At 36.3% G+C, this 22,277-nt stretch overlaps 2 protein-coding genes across 2 annotated transcripts; both read left to right on the plus strand.

The window, feature by feature from the left end:
• The first annotated feature begins 1,238 nt into the window (after positions 1-1,238).
• Positions 1,239-3,745, plus strand: LOC102613788 (beta-amyrin 28-monooxygenase-like). Its single transcript, XM_006464942.4, has 3 exons — positions 1,239-2,266; positions 2,393-2,580; positions 3,350-3,745. The coding sequence occupies exons 1-3, from the start codon at positions 1,324-1,326 to the stop codon at positions 3,644-3,646; spliced, it is 1,428 nt and encodes a 475-aa protein (XP_006465005.1). The 5' UTR covers positions 1,239-1,323; the 3' UTR covers positions 3,647-3,745.
• A 17,233-nt stretch (positions 3,746-20,978) lies between these two features.
• Positions 20,979-21,851, plus strand: LOC107176393 (uncharacterized). Its single transcript, XM_015528823.1, has one exon. The coding sequence runs from the start codon at positions 20,979-20,981 to the stop codon at positions 21,849-21,851; it is 873 nt and encodes a 290-aa protein (XP_015384309.1).
• Positions 21,852-22,277: the final 426 nt, after the last annotated feature.

A 22,277-nucleotide genomic window follows, 5' to 3' on the forward strand; every position in this document is an offset into this window, starting at 1 on the left:
AAATTTTCTCTTTTTTCTCCTTTTCTCAGAGGACTATCAAGTTGGCTGGGAGGTTCGAAATTTTAGAAGGAACAATCAGTCCCGTGGGTACCAGTTCAGCATGCAGTTGAAGAGTTAACTTATGTAGAAAGCAGCTCGGTTATCAACGATAATTTTTCATTTGTCTCTAGGATCCGGCTGAGTGATTGTAAAGTAATTTTATTTAATTGGTCAATCAAGTTCGAATTTGTAGCAGGTGGAGGATTATAAAAATCAGTCTAATGTGAATTAGGGGGAAAAAGAAAACAAAGGCAAATAATGGTGTATGTGCCTTGTGAATGTGACAATCAAATATTTTGTGATCATTGAAAGATTTTATGTACCATATACTAAACGAGAAGGGTTCGCGCTGTGCAGGACGCACTGTTTTGTTGCTGAAGAAAGGATTTGAGGCAAGTTTAACAATAAACCTAGATGAAAACTAATCCACTTCCAGTATCTGTACACTTGATTTCCCTAATATCAATTTTCTGTTCAGGCCCCTTGTTAGATAACTAAAGATTATGGTGAAAGTTTTAATTTATATTCATAATTTTAGCAGTATAATTTAAAAATTCTCTCTAACGTATACAATAATAAAATCTTATTTAAATAATATTTAATTTTTAAATAAAATCTTATGAAAAATGTTTCCCATAATCTACAAGCTAATTAAGTCTAGCTACAAAGAAAAAACAAAAAACTTTTTTTTTATCAAATAAAAATTGATTTTCACAATGAATAATAAGTAAATTTAAAATGGGGCACAAATAATAGACAAAATTAACGATGACAATAGTGTCTTTAATTTTATTTTTGGGATGAATCTTTGAAAGAAAACAGAGGTACATTTGGTCGACGAGAATATGTAATTAAATTGCTAGAGGGTTATAAATATATGAAAGCAGTCCAGGCCACCGGACATCTCTTACTCGGTTCAATACTCGTACAAATTCAATTAGATATAAAGAAAAGCAATTAAGTATTGGTTAAAGTTTAAATTCGAATAGACGTTATCAAAAGCAATTAAATATTATGGTTAACGTTTGACTTTTAATTAGAATATTCAGTTTAACTTTTAACAAATAAAATCCAACTAAAGATGGGCCCACAGGGCTGCTGTCCTCGAAAATCCTACTCATACATCACTTGGAAATATTTTAATTAAAATAAAGAACACCATCCTTGACTCTCAGATTCAATAATATACGCCAAAAATGTTGGCGGTACAAATACAAGTCTTGATTCATCTTCATGCAACAACTCCAGAACAGAATACACATATCAAATTTCATTAGCTAAGTTATGGAATTCATTATCCTTTCCTTACTTCTTCTGTCACTTGGTCTTTACTCTCTCTATTATGTGCTCATCAAGCCTAAACCCACCACACAGAATCTTCCACCAGGCCGCAAAGGCTGGCCCTTCATTGGTGAAACACTCGAGTATCATGCCTTGAGCAAAAAAGGTTGCATAGAAAAGTTCATGTCACAGCGAATGCAAAAATACTCTTCCAAGATTTTCAAAACATCATACCTTGGTGCTGATATGGTGTTTTTATGCAGTGCTGAGGGGAACAAGCTCTTGTTTTCTAATGAGCACAAGCTTTTCAAGCCTTGGCTGCCAAGAATCATCGAAAATTCTTTCAAAAGCTCTCCCAACATAACTTTGCAGGACGAGTTTAACTCGTTGCGTAGAGTCATTGGCTCGTTCACTGAGCCTAATGCACTCAGGAGGTACGTTGGAATGATGGATGCGAATGCGAAAAGACACTTGCGAAAGTATTGGGATGGCAACGATGTAGTGAAGGTTCATGATTTGTCAAGAAAATTTATATTTGCTTTGTGTAGTGAGTTGATGTATAACATACACGATACACGAACAGCTGATGAACTTGAGAATCTTGCTCACTGCATAATGACTGAGTTCTTTATAATCCCCGTGAACATTCCGGGGACAAAATTTGGTCGTGCGGTTAGAGCAGGAAGAGAATTCCATCAAAGGTTTCGTAATATGATTAAGCAGAGAAGGCTTGAAATTGAAGAAAAGAGAGAGCCAGAACATAAAGACATATTGTCGCTACTACTGCTTGAGAAAAATAAAGATGGCGAAGACTTGACAGAATCCGAAATTGCTTTGAAGATGCAAGCCGTTTTAATTGGTGCCTATGACAATCCAAGCATTGCCATTAGTACCATCATCAAATTTCTTGCGGAGCTACCTGAAATTTATGAACAAGTTCTTAGAGGTATGGTGAATCTCTAGTTTTATGACAATTTTTAATTAGTGATAATATTACATCTTCAAAGTGAACTTATTAGGATTATTTTAATTAGTAATTAAATAATATTTTTATTTTTGTTTTTGAGCAAAGAGCAAATGGAAATTGCGAATTCGAAAGGACCTGATGAGTTGTTGAGCTTTGATGACCTAAAAAGGATGAAATACACTTGGAATGTCATAAGTGAAGTGTTAAGAATGGAACCGCCGAATTCTGGAACCTTTAGAGAAGCCCTTACAGAAGTCACTATTGATGGATACACCATTCCCAAGGGATTTAAGGTAATTTTTATGTCATCATTGACTAATTTTTAACAACTGACTTATGTCTTTATTTTATAAAGAAAAATGAGATGTAGCCACCAACAAAATACTATTATGATAGAAACGACAACACTGTATCATAAACAGTACCATCGTTTTGTATACTATAGTGGTATTGAAGCATAAATGGTATCCTATTTTTTTATCTTGGTGGTGTCCTAATGGTGTTTAAATATCAGTACTCTTTATAAAAATGCTAGACGTCTCACTAGATAAGATTGATCTTTTACCATATTTTTAACAAAACTTATTTTACTGGCCACTCGAATTCAAATATTATGGGAGATAAGAGTTAAAAATTTGATTTGAGCTTTATCTAACTTACCTTAAAAAAAAAAACCTAATTAAAAATTTGATTTAGATTTTACCTGCCCTATCTTCGAAAGAAAACTAAGCTTATTAGTTATTTCTTCAAGGAAAAGTTTAAAGTACAATAGTCTTTCTCAAATTCGAACCTCATATTTTGTAAAATGCGAATTCTAACTAACTGGTTGCAACAATAAAAAAACATGAAGATAACTCTCTAATTTGAGATTTGCAAAATGTGGAGTTAATAATTTCTTGTCGTTTTACCATTGGTGCTGATTAGTTGAACTTTGCATTTTACAAAATCCAGACATCTAAATCTAAGAATAGATCTATACATATACATTTCTCAACTAAGCTTTATATTTTATCAATTTGTGTAAGATGCTGATCATCTTTGATATCTCCATGCTTGACACAGTTACATTGGGCAGTAAATGCAACGCATAAAGACCCAGAATGCTTTCCAAATCCAGAAAAGTTTGATCCATCAAGATACCAAGGAAATGATATAGTTCCATTTTCTTATGTTCCATTTGGAGCAGGACCGCACATATGCCCTGGAAAAGAGTTTGCTCGATTAAAATTACTTGTATTTTTTCACAATCTGGTCAGAAAATTCAGGTGGGAGAAAATAATACCCGATGAGAAGATGATAAGGAACCCAAATCTAATGCCCGAGAAAGGACTTCCAGTTCGCCTCTATCCCAACAATTAAACTCTAAATAATTATTATGATAAAATAATGTACTGTTGTGTGTACAAATAAATTATGCTAAAAAAATTAATGCAATTTTATAATTTTTTTTTTTGAAAACTCAAGAGTCAGGAGTTGTTTTTTTTTTTTTTTTCATTTATAATTTATCGAGGAGGCTTGCTCCTTTTTTTTTTTTTTTCTCTCCCCTAAGGCCCTAACTGACGCACATACCTTAGTGAAGTTGGAATATATAGATCACTCCTCACCTTACTATAACTATAACTTGGTCTCATTTAGAAAGCTTGCTTTCATTACGTGTATTATTGTAAAAAATCATTATAAAGCTACCGAAAATTGGTAAACACTTATAATTATAGTTTAAAAGCTAAATATTTGATAAAGAAATATTTAACAAACATCATCGACTTCTATTTCTTTTACTATACAGAGTCTCCATTAGGAAAAGCTTGTACAGGGGCACAAAGGTAGGCATTAATTTAATAGTTGAAACTTTTATTTTCACTATGATGCCAAAGAAAAATTCAGTAAAATATATTGCATTATTTAAGAAAAGAATAAGGTAGGCACACCTCCAATAGAAAATCTCTAAAAGCTATTATTGACCGAACATGGACAAAACTACTTTTCAACCGTTGTACCAAACCCCCAAATTTGATATTTTCTTTAACAGTCCCTATTGTTTTCTCTAAATAATAAAATTTACAAGTGTCAAAAATTTTATGCAATAAGCCCCAATTAAAATATAATAATTTCAAAAATTTTAAAAATGTATTTGACGTTTTCTTTAGCAATTCCCATTGTTTTTTTGTACATAATAAAAATCATATGTTTTAATAATTTTATGTAATAAGCCCCAATTAAACTATAATAATTTTCAAATTCTAAAAAAATTATTCTTTCTATCTCCTTCTCAAATCAGTTTGTCCTACTTTAAATCTTAATTTATTCATTATCAAACATATAATTCTTCTAAAACTAAAAAATAAGAGTCTTCTAACTACATAAATTAGATTAATTTCTTAAACACAAAACCTCAAAAACATAATACTTGCATTTTCTCAAAAGAAATATATTGCGTTTATGTTTTTTTTACTTTCTATAACAAGATCTAATCAATTAGGGTTTGCTAAATGCAATTTAAAATGGTGGGACGGATTTACTTTACTAAAATTTAATCTCAATAAGGTGTTTGTCATGAATAAGTAAACTAAAAATAATAAAGTTTAGGCTACCAAATTATCATGTGATAATGATGTTTTTTTTTTACCCTAAGGAGACCCTAGAATGAGTTTTTTAGACTAAATTTCTGTCTTATGTTAACAAAAGAAAATAAAAATGTTACGTTAGAAGCCTAAAAAGTTAGATAATTTTAATTTTTTTTGAAAGTTATTCTCCCATAATCTATTAATTTAAGTTATTATTCATTCTTTGCAATTTTAAATTTAAGTAATAGAATAAATATTATACAATGCATTTGTTTTCACATTAAATAAATAATTGATCATCTTTATACGTGTAATAAGGTATAAATAATTTTACATAATTTCAAGTTTACATATAGAAATTTATTATTTTGAAAATATTATTTATAAACTCCATAATGAAATTTAAACGACTATCCAAGCATTTATTTAATAGTTATTTATTTTTCATTTTAATATTGTCAAAATTTTTATAAAACCTTGTCCAATCTTGTATTACACTAAAAACATGATAATATTATTATAATCTAATTGGTATTTTAAGTAAATGGGAGTGGAGAGTACATCTCCTAATCATTTTTATACTCAATTTTAATGTTATATACTTTCTCAATATTATGGATAATTAATTATAGAAGTAGACATGGAAATAATAGTAATAATTAGAGAATTATAAAATATTGATGTACTTATGGAATAAATTAAGGGATTTGTCTTTCTAAAGTTCATAGGCTTTGCTATATTTAAGAGGTTGTGGCTCTCATGGATACGCAACTAAATCATACATTATAATTACCCAATATCAATAATAAAAAATGCTCTCAAAATTCCCTATATCTTCCTTATTCGCATTATTTAATAATTTAGCCAATAAATAAAAATATTTACTAAAAAAAATAAAATAAAACAACTAAGATAAAAAGAAAAAAACATGAAAGTCTAAATATGAATCACAAGTTGCATGAGAAGTAGAGATGATGATAGGGGGGTCAAAAAAGCCCGCCCAGACCGGACCCGGCCAATCCGGTCCAGGCAAAACCCGAACCGCATGCACATAAAAACCGGACCTGGGTTTGAAATTCTCAAACCCGGACATTTCCGGGCCCGGGTCCGGGTTCAATACCAAAAACCCGAAACTCGGACCGAACCCAGTTTTTTAATAATTTTTTTAAAAAAGAAAATATAAATATATTATATATAAATATATAATTATGAATTTATGATATGTTGGATGTTATTTAAATTTATTGTGTTGTTGAATTTAATTTATTTATTTTATATATAGATTGAATGAGTTTAAATTAGAAATTGGATGAATTTAGGTAGTAGAAAGTAGATTGAAATAATTTTAATTTATCATTTGTGCAAAATTTGTATTGTTAGTGTGTTATATATTTGTATTTGACTATTTTCTTTTTTAAAGTTTGAGATTGGATGAGTTTATTTGATTATTTTCTTTTTTTAAATTTGCATTGTTAAAGAAATGAAAGAAAAAATTGAAGAAAAAAAATTGAAGCTATCACATGTGGGTTTAGAAAGCCCGAATCAAAACCTAGACCTGGAAGGTGCCGGGCTCAAGCCCGGACCGCACCCAAAAAAACTAGGTTTTAACCCAGGTCCGGTCTTGTATTTCTCTCATCCGGTCCGGTCCCGGGCAACACCAAAACCCAAACTAGACCCGGATTTTGCCAAGCCTAGATGAGGATAACTATTGATGCGGTGGGAGAGTAAAATAATAATAATAATATTAGTTCTGACATTTGGGAAAACTAGAGGGACTCCAATGTTAATTATCTAAGTAAATACATCCTGCCGTTACTTTTACTTTTGCAATTGTTTCGTTGGATCTAATGGTCAGGTCACAAAAAGATAAAAAAGAGTGGTACCATACCACTGAGGCAACATATTAACATAATGCAAAATTTAGTTAATTTTGCTTTTCTTTTGTAATAAAAAAGAATCCGAATCCAAAGTAGACAATTTACTTTAATTGTCTTTGTTTGCAAAAGAAATTTTTATAGAGAAATAATCTGGCACCAAGAATGTGATATCTTTTGTTTGTCACGTGTAACACGTGTCCTCAAAATGAATTTGGTGGAACATTTTAACTTATTTTAAATTTTTTAAATATCTATCAACAATATTTGTTTTTCCCCAGAAAAAATTAATTTAAAATTCTAAACTTCCATAAATTTTGTCCCTGGTTTATAATTTATAAATTTTGATGATATTGTAAATATGATACTTTATGGTACCCAAAATTTGTCTTTTATTGAAAAATCTTCATTTAAGACCTTATACTCTTTTTATTCACAATGTCTTATAAATATTAGGATATTTTATGTTTACGTTCAGGACATTTTAAAAAATTCTTTTTTCCCCCCTAAATGGAATAGAGGATGGATGAGTAGAGACCTTTAAAAATTACATTATTTATCAATCATCGGATCAACGGCTTATCAAGGGTCAAAATTGAATAAAATAAATGCTAAAGATTTTTTTCCCCAATAATTCATCATATAATAATTTTTTCCTCTCCCCTCTAACATATCTTACTATAAATTTGTTTTTCTCTTCATTGTTTCTTCTATTTTTTTAATCGTTTCCTAATCCTAATAAAGTGAAAAAAAAATCGAATACAAAATAGATTTCTCAATCCTCATCCCCAAATTGCCACGGGGATGAGATCTTCTAATCTGAATATTGATAATTGATTACATTAGATTAAAATTAGTAGCAAAACATTAAAATAAAGTTGCAGGGTCCTCTGAATTTTTTTCTACTACAACAATAGGAATGTTGTGTGCGAAAAAATGATTAAAAGAAAATACGATTGTCCTCTATTGAATCCAATTTCTACCCAAATCATGCTATTAGAGATCTTCTAAACTAAATCTGGTAAAAAACTATAAAGAAGGTCAGAACGAAGGTTCGATTAGAGGCCTCTTAAATGTTTAACATTAATATGCTTTGCAGAAAGAAGGAAAAGAAGATGAGAGGGAAAAATGAAGAAACAGGAGGTGGTCATCTAGAGGAAATTACTAATCCTTGTAATCAGACTCCAGCAACAATCTCCAAAAATCATCAATCTTCTCCATGATCTCTCCATCCTCCGAAGAAACACTTCGTCTATCAATGCATGCTTCGCTTGGATATCCTCTACAGTGTTCAATCTTAACTTCCCTTATGCAATGCTGCCAACATGAGAGAGGAAGAGATCGGCAGCAACGACGAGTCCCTCCTTCATATATATGTGGCTTCTTGTATGAAAACTGAAACAAATGTAAGTGGCAGTAAGCAGCTCTCTTATCAACAAACACACACAAAAGGCCTGTATAGGGATCCAGTTTCAAAGGAAAAAGAAATAGAAAGTCCGAAAATGATGTTGACTGTAATACTACAGTGACACTACTCTTGTATGTTGTTACAGCAACAAACTTAAAAAATCTAAAAATAAGTTTAGTTAAAGTTTTACCTCTATTTCATGGACTCTCAGATGAAATCCATCGACCATAAATGGCTAATGAAAACAAAGAAACTGAAGTACTAACTTTATGTAAGATCCAATCAAGGAAAAACTTGCATGACATAAAAAATTTGAGACATAAGAAATTGATACAGCATCTCTAAAATTGAAATGCCAGTTCACGCATATGATTTCTGTCATGAATGAATGCATATCTTATCAAAGACAAACCCGTGGCTCACTTTTGTTCATAACATAAACCTTTTAAAGATGCATCCCGTATGTTTGTGTTTTACTTATTCTGTTAAGACTTTTAAGCCTAAATCACAGCAAGACTCACGAATCTTGATGAGTAGAAACACCAAGAACACAATCGAATCAAGAAAGCCAGAACAAAGAAGCTATACCAGAAACAAAACAAAGACACAGACCAGCAAACTTAGAAGGAAAATTTACTCATTATTATTGATCAAGAACTAACCCAATCACAAGTGATTTACAGAAGATTATGCACATATTACAATGGAACAGATTCTATGCAAAATGATGAACAAATGAAGACGATATTAACATTCTCTCTGGCACCAACCATCAGCCTCTGTTTTATATCAGTGTGCTGGGCTCGTTATAACAGATTATAATGAATCCATGTCACGTTAGGCAGAAAATATTAAATAGACCCCATCAACTGAAGTCAATCTGCACAACAGCTCTCTACTTTTCCAGTTTCTTCATTTCAGTCCTCATACACATATCTTCACAATCTCCACCTTGCAGTTGATTCAGTTGATCCCTTCAATAACACATCACCTAAAAACCTTCATTCAACTACAATTCATCTTTTGAATTTAGTTAGATTTGGGCAAGATGCCCATTAGATTCACACAGAACTCAAATTTTGCAGTGGGAAGTGATTTTGTAAGAGCATCAGCTGGATTCACACTGGTATGGATCTTGGACACAACCACTGTACCCTTTCCAACTTCATCTCTGATAAACTGGAGCTTCACATCAATGTGCTTGGTTCTTTCATGATACATCTGATTTTTTACCAGGTGTATGGCACTTTGGTTATCACAAAAAATCTGTACAGTCTTCTGATTTAACCATAGCTCATTAAGCAAGCCCCTTAGCCACATGGCCTCCTTTACTGCCTCTGTAGTTGCAATGAACTCAGCTTCAGTTGAGGATAAAGCAACCACAGTCTGAAGTGATGACTTCCAGCTAATCAGGTAACTATTTAACACAAACATATATCCTGATGTAGACTTTCTTCTGTCAAGATCTCCAGCAAAGTCAGAGTCTACAAACCCCATGACTTCAATTTTGTCACTCTTAGTCTTCCCATACAGCAAACCACAAGTAGAAGAACCCTTTAGATACCTCATTATCCATTTGATAGCATTCCAGTGAACCTTGCCTGGACAACTGAGAAATCTGCTGACAACACTTACTGCATAAGCTATGTCTGACCTAGTGCATACCATTGCATACATCAGGCTCTCTACAGCCTGTGCATATGGGAATTCATTCATCTGAGACTCATCTTCTGATGTTGGAGCTGCTGACAACTTGAATTGAGGACCAAGTGGAGTCTGAACAGGTTTACAGTCTTGCATCTCAAACCTCTCCAGAACTTTCTTGATATATTTCTCTTGACTCAAGAATAAAGTGCCAGCAGATCTATATCTGATAATGTCCATCCCAAGGATTCTTTTGGCATTGCCAAGATCCTTCATTTCAAACTCAACCTTTAACAGATTCTTTAACCTCTCTATCTCTAACTTGTATTTGCTTGCAATTAACATATCGTCAACATACAGAAGCAAATAAGAAACTCCACCTTGATCTAATCCACCAAAGTAAACACAGCTGTCATATCTGCTTCTGTGATAGCCCTTTGAGACCATAAAATTATTAAACCTTCTGTACCACTGTCGAGGGGATTGCTTGAGTCCATACAAGGACTTATGCAGCAGACAAACATAATCCTCCTTACCCTTACACTCAAAACCTTCAGGCTGTGCCATCAATATCTGTTCTTCAAGATTACCATGAAGAAAGGGTGTTTTTACATCCATCTGCTCCAGCTCCAAGTCAAGTAAAGCTACCATGGCTAATAAGATTCTTATTGAACTGTGCTTAACTATAGGAGAAAACATTTCATTGAAATCTACACCTTCCCTCTGTGTAAACTCCCTAGCCACTAGCCTTGCTTTATATTTGGGAGGTTCAACATCTGGAATTCCTTCATTCCTCTTGAAGATCCACTTACAACTGATCAACCTTTTGTTTCCTAGATTTGGTATAAGTGTCCAGGTCTGATTTCTTTGAAGTGACTCCATTTCATCTTGCATTGCCTCAAGCCACTTGTCACAGTGCACACTTTCCATAGCTTCAGAGAAGTTAGTAGGCTCTTCAATTGTCACTTCATCAGCACACAATAGTGCATAGGCAATTAAGTCAGCATAGCCATACCTCACTGGTGCTCTGACTTCCCTTCTAACTCTATCTCTAGCTAACTGATAGCTCCGCAAGTCAACTTGTGGTAATTCTGATACCTCATGTTCCTCACTTTCAGCTGTGGCCCTCTCATTATCAGAAGCTGCCTCTTTTTCACTGCCTTTATCTGTCAATAGCTCCACCTTAACCTTGGAAGTTACAGATTGTTTGTTAGCTGCTGGATTATCTTGCAGTCCAGTATCATGTTCTACATTTTCTTTCAGCAATGCAGATTCATGAAACACAATATCCCTGCTGACTATGCACTTCCCTTGCTCCTTACACCAGATTTTGTGCCCCTTAACCGCATCAGGATATCCAACAAAGACTCCTTTCAAGGCCCTTGCATCCAGCTTGCCTTGATTAATGTGGAGGTAAGCAGGGCACCCAAAAACTCTGAGATTTTGGTAGTTTGCAGGTTTTCTCTTCCACAATTCTTCTGGTGTTTTGAAGCCAATTGCAGAAGATGGGCTTCTGTTAACTAAATAACTTGCTGTATTGACAGCTTCTGCCCAGAAGCTTCTTGGAAGCTTTGAATTTATCAGCATACATCTGGTTTTATCCACCAAGGTCCTGTTCATCCTCTCAGCCAAGCCATTCTGCTGGGGGGTGAACCTTACTGTTTTGTGCCTTTTTATGCCATGCTTTTGGCAATATTCCTCAAATTCTTTGCTATAAAATTCCAAGCCATTATCAGTCCTCAAGCATTTCAGCTTGAAGCCAGATTGATTTTCTACTAATGATTTCCATACCTTGAATTTTTCCAAGGCTTGATCTTTGGTCTTGAGTATGTAGATCCATACATTCCTTGAGTAATCATCAATAAGTGACATGAAATACCTGCTACCACTCAAGGAAGGGACTTGAGCAAGCCCCCAAAGGTCAGTATATGCATAGTCCAAAACTTGTTTAGACATATGCTCCCCCTTGTTAAACTTGGACTTGTGTGATTTGCCAAAAATGCAGTTTTCACAAAACTCCAGCTACTGGATTTTGTCCCCACCAAGTAGCCCTTGTTTACTAAGCTCTTGCAGCCCCTTGATACTCATATGACAAAGCCTAAGGTGCCATAACTTGGTTCTATCTTCCTCAGAAACATCATAAATTCCCTCTTGAACATGCACTGATGAGCCTTGCAATACATATAAGCCATTCTCTTTAACCCCCTTCATCACTATCTTAGTCCCATTTCTTATCTCTAAACCACCACTTCTTGATTTAAAGAAATACCCTAAGCTGTCTAGCATGCCTAAAGAGATTAAATTTCTCTTTAGCCTAGGAGCATGCCTCACCTCATGTAGAGATCTTACAGTTCCATCAAACATCTTGATTTTTACAGAACCAATACCAACAATATTACACACATTATTGTTTCCCATTAAGACTCTACCACTATCAACAGCTTCATATTTGTAAAATAGGGTTTTGTCAGGACATAAGTGAAAAGAGCACCCAGAGTCTATGACCCACTGACCTTTAGTATTGCTGTTTGAGGCCACAAGTAAATCAGCACTTTGATATCCATCAGAACCATCATCAGAGGCTACAGCTGCATCCCCTGACTTCTCTTGACTTTCCTTCTTTTTCTTCTCAAAACAATCCCTCATGTAATCCCCTTTCTTCCTGCAGTAGAAGCATTTTCTCTTCTTTTTCTTCTTATCTGCAGTTTCTTGGTTCTTTCCATGTCATTTTCCATGATTTTGGTTCTTCTGATCTCTTTTTTTTTTTTCTGATCTAGCAATCAACCCCTCACCATTACTTGTTTCAAGCCCATTGTTCTTCTGAATCTCTTTTGAACTCAGGGATGCTTTAACATCTTCAAGAGTCAAGGTGGTTCTCCCATAGAGCATTGTATCTACAAAACCTTCATAAGACTTTGGTAGAGAGCTCAGTAAGAAGAATGCCTTGTCTTCATCACTGATTTTTACATTTTCCACCCCTTCAAGATCAAGAATGATCTTGTTAAAAGTGTCAATGTGACCTTGTATTGTAACCCTTTCTCTAATTGAGAATGTGTACAACCTTTTCTTCAAGAATAATCTGTGAGCCAGGGACTTCTTCATACACAGGGTTTCAACCTTGTTCCAAATCCCTAAGGCTGTCTTTTCTTCAGAGATCTCTCTCAACATTGAGTCACCAAGACTCAAAATTAGAGTGTTATGAGCTCGATTTTGTATTTGTCTCTTCTTATCATCAATCACAGAACTTGTAGAAGCCTCTGGATCTTCTTCTTCCAGAGTTGATTCAAGCCCTTGATGCACAAGGAGAGCCCTCATTTTGAGTTTCCAAAGCGAAAAATCACCACCAATGGTGAATTTTTCAATCTCATACTTTGGTAGAGACATGGCTGAGATTCACCAGGCTCTAATACCACTTGTTAAGACTTTTAAGCCTAAATCACAGTAAGACTCACGAATCTTGATGAGTAGAAACACCAGGAACACAATCGAATCAAGAAAGCCAGAACAAAGAAGCTATACCAGAAACAAAACAAAGACACAGACCAGCAAACTTAAAAGGAAAATTTACTCATTATTATTGATCAAGAACTAATCCAATCACAAGTGATTTACAGAAGATTATGCACAGATCACAATGGAACAGATTCTATGCAAAATGATGAACAAATGAAGACGATATTAACACTCTCTCTGGCACCAACCATCAGCCTCTGTTTTATATCAGTGTGCTGGGCTCGTTATAACAGATTATAACGAATCCATGTCACGTCAGTAGAAAATATCAAATAGACCCCATCAACTGAAGTCAATCTGCACAACAACTCTCTACTTTTCTAGTTTCTTCATTTCAGTCCTCATACATATATCTTCACATATTCTCATGCACAAATTTCCACAACATTTTTGTAGTCATTCAAAATTACCAAAAAAAAAAAAATCCATAAGATTCAGCCTCAATCCTGAAATGAAAGATAAAATTCCAATTCCAAAATATTGGTAATTTCGTTATCTATCAGACTAAACTGAACAGCTTACATTTGAAGTAGTTGGCATATCGATATTTATCAGTAAGGTAAGGACTCTATAGTCTTTAATAAAAACGAAAGGCAAAAGAACGTTATCACTTAAACAGAGAGATAGCAATCCATACTTATAAGCATTTTCTCAAATTATGCATAGTTTCTTTGGCTAGGACTTGATTTTCATTGATATTTCCCAAAATTGAAATTATGAAAACAAAATAAAGCAAATTGGCTATATGAAGCCCCCAAGGGCGCGACCAAGTGGTTTTCAAGCAATTTCATTTTGCTAGCCACCCGAATTCGAATCTTATGGGAGGTAAGGGGTTACAAAATGAATTTGAGCTTTGCCCACCCCCTTACATTTTTTTTAAAAGGAAAAAAAACCAAAAAAAGGGCTATATGAATCATCCGATCTCAATTGTTATTGAATCTCTACTCCATGCTTGTCAAAGAAAAAGTAAGCCATATTTAGTGTTACAAATGGGCAAAAATTTTTTCATGATAATCGTTGAATCTTAAATATAACCAGATAAAGAGAAATTATTAAAACTTTCGAAGATAAATGATCATCGACGAATTTGTTTATTACTCCCCTTACACCAAGATCCTAACTCTGATGCAAAATTAGAATAAGTTAGTTTCTTTTTTTTTTCTCTGTTCACTAAAAGGACACAGAAAGATTATATAATTAAAAAGTTAGAACCATTACACAGCGGATAATGTGCTTACAAACGATAGGCATGAACAAATTGAAATGAATGATTTATAACGAAACTATCTTATTAAATCTTCACAAAATAAAACAAGCCTTGAATTCTCAGGAACGAAAAATATACGTACTTGAAAAGAAAACTCATGGTCACAATCATTATACTTTATTGATAAGGTCTCTGCATGAGGTGAAATCCAGAGCAAACTATCCACAAGTTTTGCAAATGAAAATGTGTTATATTCAGAGTCTACGGCCAAACACACATGGTTTTCATAAGTTAAGGGTGGGGATAAGATTTCCCGCAATTCTCTTGGTATAATCGCAGCCTTCAGGAAATTTTTTAAGGGGGCAAAAAGAAAAAGAGAGGTTAGAACTTCGTAATGTTTCATAATAAATTATTGCAATAAGATAGAAGAGTTTGGAAGGAACAAACATACCGCCTAACATTCCAAGTTTAAAACGTTGGAACCATGATTTAACTTTGCAAGAAGTTCAATGAATTTCACGAGCCATTGATTGTCAACATTAACAGAGTCCAAACACAGACTAGTTTCTGACAAAGCCAAAGCATTTGAAGAGAAGGATACCATGTCACCTTCATAATCGAATACACTTAAATTTGGAGTGTCAAGCTTGAACTCATCCAATGTATTACAAGACCTGACCAATAATTCTTAAGATAGGGACTTGCAATCTTTATACTCCTTATCTTCATACAACGAAATATTTCTACGTACTCCAGGAATGGAAGTTCAGAAAATTGGTTGCAAAGCCATTCATTTGTAATAGAAATCTTAAATAATTTAAATTCTTTTAGATTCTTGCAAAGGGCTACATTGATGCCACACGGTGCATGCAAACTGCTGATATCCACCAAACGAACATTGGGTCCACAGATAGACACCCGTGCAAGTCTATCCTCATTTCGTACCATGAATTTACTGAGTTTACCAAGATTGAGAAACTCCAGACTTTTTAATCCTCGACAGTCAATGATTTTCAGACACTCAATCAAAGGACACCCAGCAACGATATCTCTAATAGCTTCATCATTTGCAGCACATTTGAATAGGCCCAATTCTCTCAAAGAAGATAAAGTCACATTTCTTGTATGTGAATCCAGCTTACAATATGTTTGGGGGATGTACTTCGACAAGACCAGCCGTGATGAGCAGATACCTGGTAGCAGGGTTCCGCGAACAGGTATATCTTGCAGAAGTCTGGTAGAAGGGGAGCAAGAGCAGGAATATTCTGCTCGTCCACGAATACGCCATCCGTGAGGCCGGTCTCCTATTAGAAGTATAAAGCCATTGCTGCTAAAGGTTGAGGTGAAGAGACCCGGTCAACGACAGTTGGCGAGACGTGCACCCCAACCCGAGAATCAAGGCACGAAGACCATGCAACCACCCACGATTACGGAAATGGAGCATCCACTTCCGAGATGTGGGGAGGTAATGGGCGTGGATTGAGGGAAGGTCTGAACTCAAGAGAAGCCTATAAAAAGGTAGCCAACGAAGGTAAAAGGATTAGAATTTTTGACATTGGAATTGAGATAAAGAGAGCTCTGAATAATTGATACTGAAATAAGCCATAAGACTAGGGATGGCAATTTCTGGGTCCAGGTCCGGGTTTGGCTGTTCCGGATCCAGACCCGGACACAAAATTCTCATAACCGGACCCGCATTAAGCTAGATTTTTTTTAATCCGGGTTCGGTCCGGGTTCAACCCGTAAAAATCTGGGTTTCCGGATTCCGAGTTTTGAACCCGGATTGCTTTATTTTTTTTTTAAAAGAGACCATATTGCTTAATTTAACAAGGAACACTGGAATTTGGATGTTTTAATGTTATAATGTTTTCCTCAATAGCACATTACAATATTCTTCCTAGAATTGGTTCAACAAATTTTGCTGGATAAAAGGCAAAAAAAAAACAGAACATATAACACATCCAGATTCTAGAACCACCAGACTACTAGAACCAAATTGCTTAACTTTGGTTCAACAAAATTTGCTAGATAAAAGGCAAAAAAAAAACATATAACACATCCAGAACCACCAGACTGCCAGAACCAAATTGCTTAACTTTGGTTCAACAAAATTTGCTGGACAAAGGGCAAAAAAACAGAACATATAACACATCCAGAACCTAAAACAAATACAACACAATATAGAATCTAAAATTCAAAGTTTTAAAGTAATAAACATCCACAAATACAAATCCATAACATAATTTTACAATTTAAAGCTCAAATTTCCAGCAACTAGTGCTAAAGATTAAACTCTGAATCATCCACTTCATTTGACTGTTGCTCACTCATCCAACTTTCATCAATCAAATGCTCTGCAGAAAGTATTGCTTCCTCAGGAATTCCATCTACAAAAAATGTGTAAATCATAAACATAATATGAACAAGACAACCAATTAGTGATAAATTAATAATAAGAACAATACAACAAATAATTCAAAAAAATAAACTATAAATAATAAAATTGAAGCATAACAGAGTATAGATACTAAAAATCACAGAGTTTAGCTATTAAAGTCACAAAGTATAGATATTAAAATTACAAACAGAGCAAAACAACACATAAATTGCAAACACAATCTAATTAAATTGTGAAGACAATCACAATGAGTATCCTAACTGAATTTCGTTAATCTATATGAAGAGAACAGTTCTTATGCTGATGAAGAAAATTACAGGACATTATTAATCAAGAATTCATAAGATTAAGATTTTAATCAAGACATTATTAATCAAGAATTCATAAGACTATATGAAGAGACATTATTAATCAAGAAAATTACAGAACATTAACTTTGAATTCTTAACAAGAACATTATTAATCATGAATTCAAGAAAATCGTAGGACTGCAGGCTGCAGCAAATAAGACATTATACCTCTAAAGCTTTTGGTTTTGGACCATGTAGAGAGTTAAATATTTTGAACTTTTGTATATGTATTTGACTATTTGCTGAGATGCGCTTGGCATAGTTCAACAATTGGTATTCATTGTACCTTTTAATTTCAGGTGACTGAAGATGACATCTACGTGTAGCTTGCAATGGATCAAACAAAGAGATAGTATCAATAAGAATGGAGCTATAACCATGTTCAGATTATAAAAACAAGTGTAACCGGAGTTATGAGTTTGGTTCTTTAATCTTTTGCAAGTTATGTGTCGATTATTTATGGTAGTAGCTGCAACTCAACACAACTTTTATAACTGTGTGAAAAATAATTGAAATGACCTTTGGTGTGTAATATATATACAACATTAATCTCTTTCTATTTTCTCTCTTTAGTTTTTGGTTTAACTTTGCCATTCTATATGCAAACAATTTGTCTATCAGGCAAATTGTTTCTCAATTCTTTTGAATTGGATTTTGCCTATTTAGAGTTGCAACCGTGATGATTTTTTAGCAGGGAGTAGTCTGTATTACTAGGAGGGACATGTTATTTTTCATGCATCGCGTTCAGAGGCGATGTTAGCCACTTTAAGTACCGGCAGAAGGATTTGGCATGGCTTTTAAGTACTCCAGAAAATTGTAGGACTGCAGCAAATCAAAACAAATTTGGTTGTTTTTGTTTTTGTTTTTTTTTATTTTTCTATTCAGCTCAAAATAACCCAGCCGAAGCTCAACTAAGCAAAACAAAACAAAACATTCTTAGCCCTCAAATGTCCAACACTCCAACTCTTAATGCACAAAACCAACAATGCAAGCTCAAACCAAAAAAGTCTCCTTGTGCCAGAAAAACAAAGAACAAAAAGAGGCAAATAATTCAGAAAAACAAAAAGCTTATAATTAGTCAAGTGCTCTCATATACAAAGAAAACCATGTCTGAGGGAAAATCACATTGTGCCGAAGCAATACAAGCTCAAAGCATAACAACACGAAAATTACAAAGAGGGAAAATCAAAGTGTAATAGAGCATAAATTGTAAAGAGAAAAGCCGAGACTCACAAATGTTCACAGGGGCAGCTGAAGTATATGCTGAAGAACACAGAACACAGCCGCGACTGAGGTGGATTTCAACCCTTTTTGCTGGCCGCGACAGAGTGAAAGATGAGATGAGTGATGCTGATGAGTGATGAAACGAACAAAGCCTCACCGTGAAGGTGATGACAGGCCACGCCGCAAAGGATTTGATCTGATTTGAAGAAGAGATTACATGAGAGTTGAAGAGAGAGTGAGAGAGATTAAGTGAGGACTGAGGAACGAGTCACGGCTCACGGGTGGGAGAGATTGAGAGAGGAACGGATCACAGATGAGACTTGAGAGATTGAGAGGAGAAATTACAGATTTACAGTAGAGTTCAGTACAGTTGAAGAAGAAATTTCGAGAGAGGAAGAACGACGAACGAGAGAGATCTAGGGTTCAATTTTGTTTTTTTTTAATTTTTCTATTTATATTTACGAATTTAATGATAAAAATTAATATTAAAATAAATAATATCCGGGTCCGGGTTCCAAATTTGCGGGTTCACCTGAAACCGGACCCGAAAATATGCGGGTTGTCAAAAACTGATCCGGATTCCGGATAAAAATTATTCCGGTGCGGGTTGAACCCGGACCGAATTTTTCGGGTCCGATCCGGGTCTGGGTTTGGTTGCCATCCCTACATTAGATTAGGGCTAACTTTCCCAGGAACATGAAACCTACATTTCTGACTTGAGCGTCGAAGGGTTTACGCCGGGAAAACACCCGGCGCGCTCTCATTTATTTCTGTATAGGCAGGAGTCTGTAGAGAAGAAGTCTTATGAGCAGAGATCCTGGTCGTGGTCGAGTTAGTTGAGGAGAGATCCTGGTCGTGGTTGAGCAGAGAACCAGAATCTTGCATCAACATTTTGGTGCCGTCTGTGGGGACCTGATAAAAAAGCTTCTGTTGACCGAAAGAAGAGGAGTAAAGCAAGTGAAGAAATAATGGATGTAAGAGGAAGTAGTGCACAAGGAGGTAATATGAGGCTTAACGAATCCGTGACGTTGAGGGAGATAGCCAATGAAGCACGGGAAAAAGCCATGTATGACCGGATGGAAAAGTAGATGGAGACCCTGACAACCATCCTACATGAGCTGAGGAGTGAACGAAGGGGAATCCATGAGGAAGGGGTGAGAAGTGGCGGAATGGCACCAGGGCACGATGATATGTTGAGAAATCAGACCGCCAGAAGATTTGGTGGTGAGGGAGGTAACTCATCTCTACGGGGAGAAGTCCATAGAGGAGAACAAAGTCATAGATGAGAAGATTATTCCCCAGGAAGGCAGATCTTTGATAATGATGATGGGGTGGCAAATGCAGAGGAAGGAGAGCTCAGGCAACACCTACATGATGTAAAGTAAGAGCGGGATCAAGTTACAGCACGTGACCCTGGTTGTGCAGAACAGCTGGAGGAAGAAGTGCGCAGATTAGCACAGATAATTGATGACATGCAAGGAAGGAGCAGAGCACCTGGTTGGAGGATAATGCTGGACGGAGAATCTCCGCTCTCGGCAGAGATCATGAGGGCAGTCATTCCGAGGGACTTTAGCCTCCCAGACCTCAGATATGCGGGGCGAACCTATCCGTTGGTACATATAGAGCGCTTTAATGACATAACTGGGGTGCAAGAATTATCCTAAGCTCAAAGATGCAGGGTGTTCCCATTGTCACCAGAGGGGCGAGCACGCGAGTGGTATCAGAAATTTCCTCGAGGGAGCATCAAATCCTTCGAGCAGATGTGCTAAGAATTTACAGAGCAGTTTCGTGGGGCAATGGCACTGGAAGATGACATGATGGAGTTGAAAAGCATGAAGCAGGGGGAGGAAGAAACCCTTCGGGAATTCATCAAGAGGTTCCATCGTGCTGTCCTCGACTTGGGAGCCTTCAACCATCCTCAGGCATAAAGAGGATTGAAAGAAGGAGTGAAGATAGGAAGGTTGTGGTACAATTTGAGGAGCCCAGTTATTCAGACGTATGTAGTCGCTTACGAGCAGGCTAAGAGGGACATAAAGATTGGGGAGGAAAATGCGACACGGATTAAGACTGACCAACTAGAAGAGTTGAGAAGGAAAGAGAAGAGAGCCTTATCAGGAAATAGGCCGATCAAGAGGAGAGACCACCATGCCTCAAGGAGTGGTACAGGAGGTCGGGTCACCGTTTACCAGCCTCATCAGAGGCCACCACAGTATTAGCGCAGCAGGGCGCAACCTCCTCGTTCACCAGCTAGGGAGCCTTGGAGAAGGCATGACTCGGCATATGGTCATCCCCATCCACACCCCCATGGTAGTAGAGGGAGCAGACCAGAAGCGCTGCCACCTCCTCCAGTTCAGAACGGCACAAACAGGGAAAGGGCAGTGCACATGATCGACTAGAACCAGGACTATGGGCGGTATACTTCCTTGAAGATGCCCCTGGACGAGATGTACGAGGCCATAAAGGACCGGGGTTACTGTACCTCTATGTCCCAATAACAAAGCTACCCAGCATGAGGGATAGGGGACGCTATTGCAAGTTTCATGGCACCCATTGCCATACCACAACAAAATACAGAGATCTCAAGACCCAGGTTGAAGATTTTGTGAGAAATCGATACCTGGACAAGTTTATAGATGAGACTTTCCCGATGGTGGCCTCGACATGTGAAGGGGAGCAGAGTGATAGGAACTTGAGCCACGAGCAGCCTATAGTAAGAGTGATTGCTGGGGGCCCAACGTTGGCCGAAGATTCCAACAGATCGAGGAAGAACTATGCTAGATATGCCATGACTAGCAAAGAGGTATTCTTCAACACCCCAGCAGCCAAACGAGCAAGAGTCAGACAAGTTCCAATCATGTGGACAGATGAGGATAAAAAAAGGATTCTATACCCACACGAGGATGCCTTAATCATTAAGGCCACTGCTGTTAGCAAGAAGTTTGACCGGATTCTGGTTGACACAGGAAGCTCGGTTGATGTTTTGTTCAAGTCAACTCTAGAGGAGATGGAAATAGCAGACTTGAGGTTAGAGTATACCAATACCTCCTTGAAGGGATTTGAGGGAGAAAAGCTGGTTCCTCTAGGCGTGGTCGAACTGCCCATCACAATTGGCAGCTCAACGACAGAAAAGACCATAATACTGGATTTTGTGGTGGTTGATGAAGAGGATCCTTATCAGATGATTCTAGACCGCCCCTTTATGAGGATGAGCAAAGCGGTACTTTCCAACTATTATCTAGCTCTCAAGTATCGGGTGAATGGGATTGTTGGAGTGGTACGAGGAGACCAAAGAATTCCCCGAAGCTGTTACTCCACAGCAGCAAGGGAAGCAATGCAGATTACATCCCTTGATACTCGAGTAAAGGCCAAGAATGGCAGATAGGAGCCTGTAGAGGAACTGGAGACAGTAAACTTGCAGCGAGATGTTCCAGGAAAAACAGTCCGAATCGGGTCGAGACTTAAAGATGAGCAGAAACAGGAGCTGGTGCATTGCTTACAAGCTCATGCAGATGTGTTTGCTTGGACATATGAAGACATGCCGGGAATTGACCCTGAGGTCGCATGCCATAGGTTGGCAATAAAAAAAGGGTGCTCGGGCAGTAAGGCAGAAAAGAAGGTGCTTCAACCAGGAGAGGTATGAGGCTATAAACGGCGAGGTGGAGAAGCTCTTGAAAGCAGGGTTCATTCGGGAAGTCAACTATCCTGAGTGGATATCGAATATGGTGTTAGTAAAAAAGGCTAATGACAAATGGAGGATGTGTGTAGATTTCACGGACCTCAATAAGGCGTGCCCGAAAGATAGCTTTCC

The sequence above is a fragment of the Citrus sinensis genome, chromosome 7 (assembly GCF_022201045.2).
Source record: "Citrus sinensis cultivar Valencia sweet orange chromosome 7, DVS_A1.0, whole genome shotgun sequence".
Classification (NCBI taxonomy): Eukaryota; Viridiplantae; Streptophyta; class Magnoliopsida; order Sapindales; family Rutaceae; genus Citrus; species Citrus sinensis.